We start from the raw sequence: 14,466 nt of genomic DNA, 5'->3' as shown, positions 1-14,466 counted from the left end.
GTAATTGGCTAAAATATGTCGTTGAATTAGAATCTGGCAATAGTGTTTAGTATAAAAAATATCCAGTCAATTGCTTTGACTTCAAAAAAGTTATGTAATTTTTAATAGGTAAAAGTTTGTAAATAATATTTCAAGCCATTTATTATTTATTTCTGCCCAGTGTTTTGTTGAGCTTTTCCTTTCGTAAATAAAGTAATAGCTACAATTTCTTGTAGAGAGAGAATATGATAGATACTCTCTGTTTATCAGACCCTGACTATAATGAGCTTTTTGTGGTAGTTAAATTCATGAATATTAACAAAACCTTCATGTAAGGTTACAATAATGGAGTCCTGGAAATATGAAAGCATTTTTCTTCTTCCTTCCCTTTGTTTTCAGAGAACTAGATAGAATCCCTTCCGAGATGATTTCTATACCCCATTTTTTCCTGTGAGCTCACGTATCTTTGGCCTAATTATAGTCTAGCCAGAGCACTGGTCGCCAACGGGTGGGCCGGGGACCACTGATGGTCTGTGAGAAAATTTGGTGGTCTGCAGAGAAATGTCACCCCAAAGTACCCCCCAAAGCAATTAATCCAGGCTGCGCAGGAACACAAGACTTGTGTCGCTTGCATTGAGAACGTGAGGTAGTGAGGGGAGGGGGAAAAGGGCGGAGGGGGAGAACTTGCCCCACTTGCCTGGCCTGGTCACCGGGCAGCTTCTTTCCATTTCTTCTTCTGCTTTTGGCTGCATGCAAGGAAAGCAGCAAAAGTCTTTCTTTCTTTCCCCCAAACTCCACCAGAAATGACTCTTTGGGATCCTGCACAACAAGTCTCACAAAGACTCATTTCTGGTGGAGTTTGGGGGAGAAAAAGACTTTGGATGCTTCTGCTGCTTTCCTTGCATGAAGCCCAAAGTCTTTCTCTCTCTCTCTCTCTCTCTCTCTCTCTTTCCTTCCCTCCCCGAGAACAGAGCTGGAGACCGTATCCTGCGATCCCAAATAAAAAAATGATTGATCAGTAGGAAAATGAGGTGGGCAATTTTCTTGCAAGCTTTTTTGGGGGATTTTCCCAGGGCCTCTGGTCTGCAGGATTTAAAATTATGAGTTGGTGGTCCCTGAGGTCCAAAAAGTTGGCAACCCCTGAGCCAGAGGCTCCTTCTTATCCTACTTTCCAAGGTTATTCTCACAGTCCCTGTTATTCTCACAGTACCAACTCTACTATTGGTAGTGGTGTTGTAATTTCCTCCTACATAATATTGGGGAAAAAGTAGCAAAAAATGATAACCTTCAAGCAATCCCCATTTCACCAAGTCATGTATACCTACTGATATATATATAGAGTATATCTATTTGGATTATTACACTAGGTCAATCACATTGTTTGAAGATAGATACTACGTCACATGAAAGAGCCCCATATTGTGTTAGGAATAGGAAATGAGCCAATAGTGAAAAAGAAAGGTGAATAAGTTGTGATTAAATATCTCAAAGGGCATCTCTTGTTCACTTGCATAGTCTGGATCCAACATAGCATTTCTGTTCTTGATTTAATCTTGTGCTTGACCTCTAAATTTGGCGCAGTACCAGAATTATTTATGTCAAGAATTAGTTACTTTACCTTCTGAACCTCAGCTATATTCTGATTAAAGTATAAAAAGCATTTAAAAAGACATGTTGATGTATTAACTATATTATCTACTGTAAAATAATAGCTTTCATCTGATACATTTTTCATTTGCTGAATAAAATATCTGAATATTTGAATGGGTGGGTGTATGGTTTCATAATGTTAACATCTATCTGCAGTTATAAAGAGTCATGATAAGGCTGCTGTGCAGTTTAAAAATAGAAAATGTACATTGAAAAGTATTAGTTACATTTAAAGAAAGGAATAATTACTCTGGTTAAAAATCCATATTAAAATGAAATTAGAAAGTAAAGCTGAAAGAACAAGGTTATTCCTATTAGTAAACTGTTGATAAAAATGTCCTCTGATAAGTATTGAAAAAAATGTATTCTCCTGTGGTACAGAAGTTAATTTGATAGCACCATGAAATACAAATATACAGTTATTTGAACGATACATTAGGAAGGTATGAAAATGTTGTTCATTTAAAACACTATTTTCATGGTATTTTGTTACAACAAAAATTAGGAGTTTTGTTTTCTTCTGTTCTGTTTCCTTAAAATAATAATAATCATACTGACAAAAATTGCAACATCTAAAACTCCTTCATTTTCAATGATCTAGCAATCTTGAAATGTCAAATGAAGTTCAGTACAGGTAGTAGAATAATGCTGACTTTTAAAATAATGCCCTTGGAAATACCTAAAACGTTTCAGCTTCATAAATAATTATCATTTCTTTAAATTTGATCTTTGCATCCTTCCTTAAAGAGTGCCATGTTAATTATGTGTGAGTTCAACACATTCCACTCTGGAATTTTTGTGCCTAATGTGCTAACTTGGAAGGTTTCAAGAACTCAGAAGAATTGGTAAGTGCTGAGAAACATTCTCTTTTCATGATGCATTTCCTTTCCTGCAGGCCAGGCAAGAAAGCTTTGATTTTAATTTTACTGACATACTTATAAATGTAGCTTCAGGTTAAAACTTAAATTTGTCTGCAGATTTATGAGCCAGGCAGACATTCTGTCACGGGCCTTGTTCCTTTTGCTTCGGCATTACCCTTGCAACTAAACCTGCCTGAGTGTTTTCCTGAAAGGCAGCCAACTTTTCAAATAATTTAGTATTTCTACTTTGCTTTGTAGCCCAACCATCCTCATTACATCTGTAAGCAGCCATGATTCTATGCAGACTTACTAGGGAGTCATTCATCCATCCATCCATAATTTATTTGCTACCCAACTCTGTGAACAGTAAACTGTTTCATACACAGTGGATCTTAGCTTTGAGGGAAAAAAGTACAATAGGAATGTATTACCCATCTTTTTTTCCTTCCTAAATTCAAAGATATTTCCTATTTATATATAAATACAAAATTATATTTTCTGTGAACAAAATAATTACCTTGAATACATAATGCCATGTACAAATAGCATTTTATAAATGTGCCTGCTTCAATCCTGCTCTCAATTTGTTATTAACATATTTTCAAAATAAAAACAGATGGAACACAAGGCAGTATAGCTTTCATTGTTATTAAAATGCTTTTATGCTTCTCGCTTTCAAGTTTTTAAAATGAAAAGCAAAGAATATCCAGAATTTGAATGATTACATTGTGAAATGTACAATGCAATTGGGGATACCTATGCATATTGAATGCATGCATATTTTGCACTATAAATCTGGATTTATAGCACTGAATTGTAAGTGCTTACAGATACCAGATATAAGAAGTACATATAAATTGTTTCACAAATTATTCCCTTATCTGTCAAAAGTCATAAGTTGAATCCTGCCTTAGGTGTGGTGCATCCTGAGATACTTGCAAATGCTACTGCTAATTTTTACTTTAAAAAGCACTGCCACCACATCAATGTAGAACTTGGTGTAATTAGACCTATGTAGTTTAGATATTACAACATTTCTAAGCTAAGGAAAGATTTAGCACAAGAATGCCTTAAGCCTTAAAATTTAGAGTTAAAATTTATGTATACCTACAACCATGTATATCATTTGCCCAGGTTTTCTTGAACCGTAATTTGTGGCCTAATCTACAATTAATTTGATTCAAACTTTGCAGTAAGCATAGTATTAAAATATATTATCAGAAAGCTCCATTATTATTTACTGTAATAATAATGTGTAGAACAGCTTTTGTTTTTTCTACTGTCCTTGCTTGCATTACTATATTATTGTAGATCATAGTTTATATTTGTACAGCAACTATTTATATTTTGATACTTCCAGCGTATCAGGATGTCTGCATGGGACAGGGATACGTAAAAATCAAAGTTAGCAACTATAACAGTGCACCGAAGCCTTTTTGGGGGGAAGGGCATGCTGGGATGGGGGTTTGATTACAGCGACTGTCTTGATGTCCCCGATAGAGTTACTGTTTTCCCCCTTTAATAGAAATGTTTTCTGGTATTAAATATATGAAAGTGACAGAACAACACAGAAAGTTGACTAATTAAGGCATAGTTATCTGGATGTCCTAAAATTGAGAAAGCATAATTGAATGCTAAAACTTATATCTAAAACAATTCCTTTTCTTCTAAAGATTATGTTATGTTCATTTTGGGCCTTTGAGTCTCTTAACGGTCATAACACTTCAACAATATTTGCCATACAAAATATCTACTAAATATGATGGAGACTGTAAGAAAACACATAGAGAACTCATTATTATGAATAAAAGGATTATTCCCAAAACAAACAAAAGCAATGCAAATATTTCTGCAGTTTACAAACCCCTCTTTCCATACCCGTTTGTTCTGTCTGGAGAAAGGTTGATAAAAAAAATAGAATACAATCTACCAATGATGGTAATGTACATGACACAAGGTACAATTTTATTCTTTAAAAAAAATCCACATACAGCTATATATATGTGGATTTACTGTGGTGGTAAATGAACTAGAGCTATATAAAATTCATTCGCTGGGATGGTTGCTTGGTCACAAATCTAGCTATTAATCAGAAATAAAACATCTTATTTTCTTATTAAATTTCAACAGCACTCATCTTGCCTAAGTAATTCTTAGGAGTCATAGGATATCAGAGACTGATTTGGTAAGTTAATCTATATTTAGCAAATATATCTATATTTGTTAATATTATTTATCTAAACTGTATCATAGCCATAGCCAACATTTGGAGCTTGTGCTTGAGGAAAAAAATGCTAGGAAGAAAAAAATAAATAAAAAGGGAGAAGGAAGAAATGAAAGAAAAAGAGAATTAAAAAAACACAGGTGACAAAAATGGGGAAGTATTCACACATAATGTAAACCAAACTGCAATATCATTCAATATGTCCCCTCAATGTGAACCAGTATTTTATAATAATTCAGAAAACTAAATTGCAAATTTGTTTTGAAAAAAATCCCTAATTACAATGCTGTTTGAAGAAATTGAAAGTACCAGTTCTGGAGGAGAGCTTTGAAATAAATGGTATATTAATTAATAGCAACAGCACTTAGATACTGCTCCACAGTACAGCCCTCTTTACAGTCAGCATATTGTCCACAACAACCTGGGACCTCATATTACCGACCTCGGAAGGATGGAAGGCTGAGTCAATCTTCAGCTGGTGAGAATCGAACAGATGAACTGCTGGCACCCAGCAGTCAGCAGAAGTAGCCTGCAGAAAGTTTAAATAAGCTTGGAAAAAAGCTTTAATATTTATTTTTATATTGTATCTTTGGAAAATTAATGGTATTTTGCTCATTGAGTAAAAACTGCTACATATTTTACCAATTACTGGCAAGGAGATTTGTTCTGCTTACAATCAGAGGAATTTAGTAAAATTCATGCTTTTCTAACTGGATGCTATCTTAAGTTTATCATAAATCAGGAATTCACAAACACAATCAATATTAATTACCTAATTTCATGATGTTATTTAATAATTGTTATAGTAATTTATCATTTTTTTAACCTTTCACTTTTGTTGTCATATATTTTGACATACATTTTGACCTTTGACATACAATTTTTTGTCAGTATGTAAATTACATTTTTCCTAGAAAAATGCTAGAATAAATTATGTTCAAAAAGGAGGCATATATTAGACCTGGCTTCTTCCACACATATCTCTTTCAACATCTAAATATTTTCAAAATGTCTCCAAGAAATTATGTAGTTACATTCACCAAGGCTTGCTCATGGTTATCATTGAAGTACTTAAAAAAAAAAACCCTTTAAATTCCTTCCTTCACCTTTTTTTTTGGTTCTTAGCGTTTTTCCTGCAGGTATAAATGCTGATCCATTAGTTGTGGCAAGAATTCACCAAGAGACTTGTTGACTGAGCCTGATGTTATAGGATGACAGAAAGTAACTGGCCCAAAGTCATCCAGCTTTCATGCCTAAATTCTACCACGATTTCTAAAATATAGACAGCTGCTTATAAACAATGTAAAGATCTATAGGCAAAAGAAGAAAGGGATGGTATAAAATGAGGTGGCTGAATGGAGTCACTGAAGCAGTTGGCGTGAACTTAAATGGATTCCAGGGAATGGTAGAGGACAGGAAGGCTTGGAAGAACATTGTCCATGGGGTCGTGATGCATTGGACATGACTTTGCAACTAACCACAATAAAGATGTATATATAAGGATGCCAGCTTATAAATATGGTATTTCCAGAGGGAAAAAACTGCCAAACTTGAAAGTGGGCATATGGAGTGCTTTAGAAGTACTCCCTGTTCTCAAAACAATGTCCCCCAAATTCTGAGGAAATACTAAGTTTAGCAACATGGTATCACGGGCACCAATCTACCAACAGATGGTGCCCATCAGAATCTGCATTACTCATTTTTAATTTTTCAAAATTTTGTTTAGTTTAGTTTACTTTATTGTCATTGCACCATCTTCACTGCACATCATGACCATGAAAATAAACACAAACACGCATCCTTCACCCTCCACACATTGAATCAGAAAAACCCTGACACAGCACTGGTGCTGTACAGTGTGATACAGTAGAATTCAAGAGAGCTACTGCCCTGGGATAGAAGCTGTTTTTCAGCCTATTTGTCCTTGTTTTTATTATTCTGTACCGCCTGCCAGATGGTAATAGTTAAAAAAAAGGGTGCCCAGGATGAGATGGATCTTTGAGAATGTTTTGAACTTTCTTAAGGCAGCGGGAACTATAAAGTTCTTCCAAAGAGGGGAGAGGGCAACCAATGATCTTCTGGGCGATGAAATTAACCCTCTGGAGTGCTATATTTTAATATTTCAATTAAGAAAAATAGAAAGCATACAAATCATTATATTCTAAAGTGGCTGTCAGCATTCTTAAGCTTTCAAGAAGATATCAAGCATTCTCAGAAGAATAAATCCTAAACATGTAGCCACCAGTATAAATTACTTTCATCTATATTTATAGAAAGTATGCTTTAACGTATACCTCATGGTAGAGAATACAACAGTTAATATTTAAGATAAGATTTTGAGACAAGAGGCGAGAATGGGACTCTCTTTGAACCTATTGGGTTTTTAAAAAGCCTTTTTCTAGCCAATACACTATACATGCATGAATAAAAACATTGGAAAGGGACATCATAATCCAACCAGACAGAAAGCAGCTACAGTCTTAACCCAGCAGCGAGACTAGAAGCTTTTGCTTCTCCAATCAATGGCTTTCCATCTGAGTAGGAAGCGCAACGCGTGCGCAGTGGGTAAAATAGTTCCCCCCTTCTCTTCCGCCCGTTCTTCGGCTTCCCTTCCACTTCCGAAAGGTCCTTTAAAGGGCCAGCAAAGGTTTAAAGAAACGATTTAAAAATGGAGACTAAAATCAATTGTCCCATGAGAATGTCGGGTGATTAAAACCGGCGACTCTTCCGACTCACAGAAAGGCTGCGTTTCAAATCCAAGGCAAAGCAATTGAGCACAGCTTGTTGCAAGTCGTTTCTGAGCTAGAAGCACATAATGGAGCCGCCGGGGGCTGGAGTCGGAAAAACGGCTGAGTTAGAAGAGGCAGGGGAGATCGGACTCTGCCGGCGATCACCGCCAGTATCGGTAGCAGCGGTACTACCTGCCGGAGGAAGCGGGGAAAGACTGGGTGGCAGCACCCCAAAGCAGTTTTGTCCAATGCTGGGGAGGCCACTCATTAGCTATACCGTGCGGGCGATAGAAAGGTAAAGCTTTTGTACTGTTGCTTCATCCTTCCGTCCCAAACACACCGGTATCACCCAGCATCTCATTCCCATGTGCTTATGAGGAGAAAAGATGCGTGGCGTGCCAAGTCCTTCCAAGGGCTGTTTCGTTCTACGCATGCGCGCAAAGGGGATCAGTGCACAGCGAGTTTTGGAAAGCTCATAGATAGCACTAAGAGCAGCTTGGCCCAGAAATGGAGCGTTTGGGAGGCTGCTGTTAAGCGCGGTGGGACGCATGGCAAAAGAAAAGAGTAGGGATGGAGTTCACATGTGCAGCTCTGAGCTTCTCATGATGTACCTAAAGCGAGGCTGTGTGCTTCTGAGTAATAAGTTTCATTGGCTGTATTTCTGGCGTGCCCCCCCTTTCTTCGTGACTTGGTGTGCTTTCGAGTCTATATTGCTTCCTTCCTGGGATTGAGAAACAGTGAGTAGTCTAGGTCATTCAGTTTCCTTTGCACCTAAGAAGTCACAGAGTCTTTCGCTTCCGACTTGGTTCATTAACCACATTAGTGTTTCTCAAACTCGATAACTTTTAAGATGTCTGGGCGATTCCCATGAATTGATGTATGATCATGCCATATGTACTACTGTATTCTGGATCCTGAATGGTCTTTTAAATATCACCTGCGTACATTCAAATTGTATGAATAAAGCAGAGATAGCAGTTCACGTACACACATCTACAAAATGATAATCTAGGGGTATCTATCTCTTGCAATATGTTTAATGATAAGGTTACTTCAGTTGTGTAGTTTGACACTTAGACTAACTTTATTATTAATTTGAAAGTACACTAATCAGCATACATTAAAATAAAATTTCATTGCATACAGCTATCAAAGGATCACCACCTCCAATATATATTACACAAAACAAATAATAAATAAATACAAAAATATGCATATACCCACATATATGACATGGAGAAAACAGGCTAGTTTAAGAAAAACTAATCTTGCGAAAGTTTGGGGTAATTTTAAGACTAAATTATTTATTGAGTTGGGTAACGCTTAGGGTAATTATTTTTACTGATACAATTAGAGCTAGGTTTCCTTGAGTTCTGGTTACATTTGTTTCAATAATTAGCTTTAGAATGAGTTTTTAGATACCCATATAGTGTTGATCTTTATTTTATGTGAAGGTGATCTGCTTACATATCTTTTAAGGTACAAAAATTATATTGGCATTAGAGTGCAATTTGGATTATGATGGGCTCCCATAAAGTCTGTACTTACATTTAATGCAATTATATGCTTTTCAATAAATTTTCAATAGCAGTGGAACTACATTTGTGTTATATTGGTAGAAATTACTTGAGTTGTTATTAATCTTACTGTATGACGGTAACTTTGTCGCTTGTATCGATTTACGATTTATATTGACTGTTTCCTAATATGATTTGATTGTTTATTGTACCCTATGACTATTATTAAGTGATGTACCTTATCTTGATTCTTAACGAATTCTTAACCTTGATTCTTAACGAATATACCTTTTCTTTATGTATACTGAGAGTATTTACACCGACAAATCCCTTGTGTTTCCAATCATACTTGGCCAATAAACATTATTCTATTCTATTCTATTCTATTCTATTCTATTCTATTCTATTCTAATCTTCATGATTCTTTGCCAAGGTAAATTTTAAAGTAAGAACACTAAGGTAACCTTTAGTGTAAATTGACATTACAATTTACTAAGCTTAATTTTACATTCATGTCAATTTTACATTCATGTAAAATTGACATGAATGTAAAATTAAGCTTAGATAGGTTTTCTTGAAGTCCAAGATTGTATTTAATGGGAAGGATATGTTTTGGATGAGTTATTACGGTTAGTGATAATCTTATATTCATGTTATAATACAATTGTCTGCTGGATTAACTTTTACATTTACAAAATCTCTATTAGTGGTGACTTAGTTTGGCATAATCATTAGTTTTAATTGAACTTTTATGATAGAAGTATGTTGGGGAATTTTTGAATCAATTGTTCAAGCATTCAGGGAAAGGTAGGGTTAGGATTTGACTACTTTGAGGTCTAAGGTTTAATCTGATATCAGATTACTTTTGTATGAATTTTTATGGTTAGTGTAGTTTAATTATGTTACAGCAGTGAAGATTGGTGAACTGATTTTTTTCTCATTTTTGCTGGTCCTACTTTGATAGGAACTTTGGCGCCATTATTATTTATAATAAATTATTATAATAAATTATTTATTACAAATACTGGTGCTGACTTTCTGGATTATTTGTACAAGAATATCATATTATTTAAAATTTAGTCAATTTACACTCAGTTTAATAGTGCAATTAGGCAATTGGTTTTATTCATATTAAAATGTATTTGTGAAAAAAAAAGTTCCTTTATTCCATTAACAACAACAAAAACATTTGGCACTTTTCCATAAAAGAAAGCATATATGCTGACCAGTATACATATAACTAATTTTCATAAATTAATAAATAATGATCAGCCCAAGATACATCATAAACATTTACACACTTGTTTTTTGAGAAGGCTCTCTACACCAATATAGTGAATAAACATTTCACGTAGGCAGATAAGAATGGGTTTTGATTAGCTAGAAGTTAAGATGATCATTCCAAATTATTAGGATATTATTTATTTATTTGATATATTTTATCCTGTTGTTATTTGTGTATTTTGCTTGTTTATAGTTTCCCTCTTAAAGCTCTCCATAAGAACTTTACCCGATTTAGCTCTTACTTTGTGAAAGTTATATTTAGAGTCTTATATCTTCAAAAGGACTGCCAATTCATTTTTGGCAGGATTTTTTTATGAAGCTGGAGATAGTTTCATTGTAATATTCGCTGCAGAATTATCCATAGTTTTATTATTTGTTTACATTGATTATTAGGAAATGTCTCAAATTATTAAATTGATTAACAATAATATACTGTACATTGCATTTAATGTTGATTTATTATGTTGTGGTTAGCCTTAAAGTATTAGTATTACTTGTATTTTTCTCCCTTTGGTTTCTGAATATAGAATTATAGTTTTAAATTTTTATTATATTATATACTGTTAGGATGTTAAATTTCTGTTTTGTTTTCAACCCCTTTCTATGCTTGCAGGGGATGAAAAAAGACATTAAAACATGGGATCCAACATTCCCTCAGCCTTTTTGTTATACCTTTTTGATATGTGTATGATCCACTCAACTGCAAACTTCAGTGAAAATGTGGCATTTTAGCATCTGTTCCATGCAGTTCTTTAATTGAGACTTCAGGTTTGTTATGTATTTCGATTTTGAGAATTTCTCATAGTGGATTATTTTAAACAGGATGTTTTATTTTTGAGTTTTCCTTAAAACCATCTTGATTAAAGATAATCCAAACTAATAGATCATTTGAAATTAAAAAAAAAAAAAAACAGGATAAGTTTGGAACTTCACATTTAATGGACCAGGCCTGGTGAAGAAAAATAGAAGAAAATGGTTCTAAATGAAGTTTCCTGTTGTGCATGTTGAACAAAATAGCCTGGTTCTGGGAAGGAGGGGACCCTAAAATCTTTTATATATTTTGTGTGATGGAATGTGGGAAACAATATGGGTTTGTATTTGTTCCAAGCATATAATTGAAAGAATAAGCATGAAATAATATTGGCTTGGGATAAATAATTTATTTTTCTGTCGTGCGTTAGTGTGACTCATTATGTTAGTACTGCATCCAGCACTGCACTCGCTGAATTAAATATTGCTCAATTTCATTTAATTTTGATCAAGATCTGCAGATTTTTAAGTTAATAAGCTCTTCTGGAACTATAAGAACAAATGAAAATCAAAATGATTTAAGTGGCCTACTGAACCAATAAGAAGGTAAAGTGAATTACCCACTGACTTATTTTCTAAGCCTATCTGAGAACTTTATGAAGCACAGAGTTCATGTTAAAAATATAGATTGTGCTGAGTCAGTAAATGTAGGACCCAGATTGTTGGGGACAGTATGCTGACTCTGTAAACTCCTTAGAGAGGGCTGCAAAACACAATGAAACGGTATATAAATCTGTTATTGCTATTAAGGTCAGTTCTTTGCTTTGTAGTATGTTAACTTTGCAATAACTTTTTAAAAAATTTAAACAGATTTTAAAAAAACAATGAAGTTTGGTGAGACAAAACTTCACATTCACTAAGACCTTGGCAGTCACATTTACTCTCAAGCACCATGTTATCAATTTTGATTTTAAATTCCCCTACATTGAATAACATTTATGAACGTTTTTGATGCTGATCAGTTTTGTTTTATTATACTTTGTCAATAGAACTGGTTATATGGAGTAAATAGGCATGTAAATGGAAATTTTGCATTTAACCAGGCTGAATAGGATACTTTATATTGCTATATAAAATGCCTTGTTTGGGAAAAATGGTTCATTCATTTCTTTACTGTATTTATCATGGGCTAAAATAGCTTGTTAGGAGAATAGATAGCAACAAAATAATTGTGCTCAATAACTTGGAAAACAATGGATAGCTGGAGAGTATTAATATACGAAGTAGTTGGTCTGACTTATTCACTTAAATAAGTTGACATCTGTAGGCAATCCACTTATAAATAGGAAGTGTAATCAAGCCTTCCATCCATATGATGGCAATATCAGTAAGAGCATGGGCAATCCCTTTATGTTATCCCATTGTCAAATTCCATGTATTATCAATGTAGTTCAAGTAAAGATTATCCTCTCAAAATATTTTCTTCCGTTGCACAATCACATTTATATAATCCACTATTTTATTTGAAATGTAATAAGTGTAGGGCATTGTAAAAACAATTTAAAGAAGTATTATACCTATTACATCTCCAAGAAAATGCTGTCTTAGACATTTCTAGACAGGCACAATACAATCTAATACATTCTAAGCATTTTTCATTTGTAATTTCATCTATTGACAGTATTGCTACAGGAGTTAAAATATTTTCCCATTGTCTAGGTCCGTGATGGTGAACCTATTGTCACTTCTGGGTTCTGGTGCATGCATGTGCACTGGCCAGCTGGTCTTTGCATGTGCGGGAGCACCGGAAACCAGAAGAGCAGCTCCCTGGCACACATGTGTGCACTGGGAAGCTGAGCTTCCGGTTTCCAGTGCGCACATGCATGACAGCCAGCTGAACTTTGCACATACATGCATGGTTTCTGGCATGCATGCACACGCAAAGATCAACTGGCTGGCACATGTGTGCGCACTAGAAACCAAAAGACCAGGTAGCTGGTGCTCCTGCGCGCACTGGAAACCAGAAGCTTTAACCCCACGAGTGTGCCGGGGAGCTGCTCTTCCAGTTTCCAGTGCTCCCCTGTACATGTGTGCTTCAGTTTCAGCACTTGGTGCACTAGGTTCGCTAACTCTGGTCTAGACAATATAAAAATCTTTAATTCTTTATTCCATTTCTTAACTTCCGAATTTCAAATTAATTGATTGGTAAAACTATAAAAATAAATAATAGGATTTTTAGATTTAAAATAGTTTTAAAAAGTTAACCAATTGTTTTAGTATCTATGGGGTCTTAGAAATTGAAAATGCTGCTGGTCCAAACAATATTGTTAACTTTGTAGATGTAAAAATTACCACTGAGTTACATCTACTAGATGAAGCAGCTGATCCACAACCTAAACCATAACAGAGCCTGGTCACTACAGTAGCAAATGGGAATAGCTGTTAAGTGAGTAAGCCTTTCTTAACAACCCCCATCCCCTACTTTCCCTAATGCAATCGGTAAACAAATATGTGGGTAGTTGAGTGGGGTGCAAGATGCCTTATGGGTGAGTGAGGCCTATCATCCAGCTGGGTCCATAAAGAAAGTAGACCAGCAGAAAAAGCTTTACAAACAAAACAAAACAGAAACAATTTATCAGGGAGATTAGGAGCCAGCACCTAATCTAGCAGAGCTAGATTAGGTGCCAGCACCAAGTTCCAATGCCACCGAAACTTCCAAAAAAGTGACTAATAAGCCAGGCATGTGGACTGGGCCTTTGCCCCCAATTAGCTGGCTTTTGGGATACTGTAAATGTCACCTGGCTCTTGTTTAATACTGTTTAATACTTATTATACGTAAAGTTGTTCTTCATGGATATTACAACAAATGATAAGCTAAGACTTTCTAACCCTCCCTGTCTGCCAGGGTATAACTTCAATGCAAAACTATCTCAAATCTAATTATATTTTTAATGATTAATTTTTTAATTGCAGACCAATTTCTTTTCAGTCATTTTTTTCTGTTGGCTATATTTGACAGTTTACTAAGATTAAATATTCACATTTTTGTAGGATACAGCATGCTCAACTTTTTAAAGAAAAGTGACATTTGGAAAACATGAATTACACATTTTCTGCAAATTTTAGTAAAAGTTGTCAAGCTTAAGAATTTTTTTTCTCAGAGAATAAACAAGTTGTGATATATTTTTAAGTATTAGTGATTAAAATATGCTTAGAATAATTTTAAACTGCTCTTTATTTCCAATTGTTTTAATAAAAATAAGGTTGGACTTCTATTACATCCTGCAATAGTGAAAATCAAAGGCTTTGAGTAATGTTTTTGTTTTTCCACATGGACTGCTTGAATTTTTTTTCACAATTTGGCGCACCATTTAATTAAAGTGTATTATTCAGATTTTAATAAATGTACTTTTCTAATGTAGTGAATGGACATGATTTGATCATAGGATGAATTGGTTCAAGGAGGGCTATTT

At 34.7% G+C, this 14,466-nt stretch overlaps 1 protein-coding gene across 1 annotated transcript in view; it reads left to right on the top strand.

Moving 5' to 3' along the window:
- Window positions 1–7,293: 7,293 nt before the first annotated feature.
- Window positions 7,294–14,466, top strand: part of CRPPA (CDP-L-ribitol pyrophosphorylase A) — a 57,692-nt gene continuing 50,519 nt past the window's right edge. The window contains exon 1 of the mRNA XM_087917635.1: window positions 7,294–7,737. Within this exon, the coding sequence (XP_087773761.1) occupies window positions 7,529–7,737 (209 nt within the window). The 5' untranslated portion in view covers window positions 7,294–7,528. The remainder of the gene's footprint in view (window positions 7,738–14,466) is intronic.

The sequence above is a fragment of the Pseudonaja textilis genome, chromosome Z (assembly GCF_049901715.1).
Source record: "Pseudonaja textilis isolate UNSWEBS1 chromosome Z, rPseTex1.2, whole genome shotgun sequence".
NCBI classification, from domain to species: Eukaryota; Metazoa; Chordata; class Lepidosauria; order Squamata; family Elapidae; genus Pseudonaja; species Pseudonaja textilis.
This window is presented reverse-complemented; position numbering and strand designations above follow the sequence as displayed.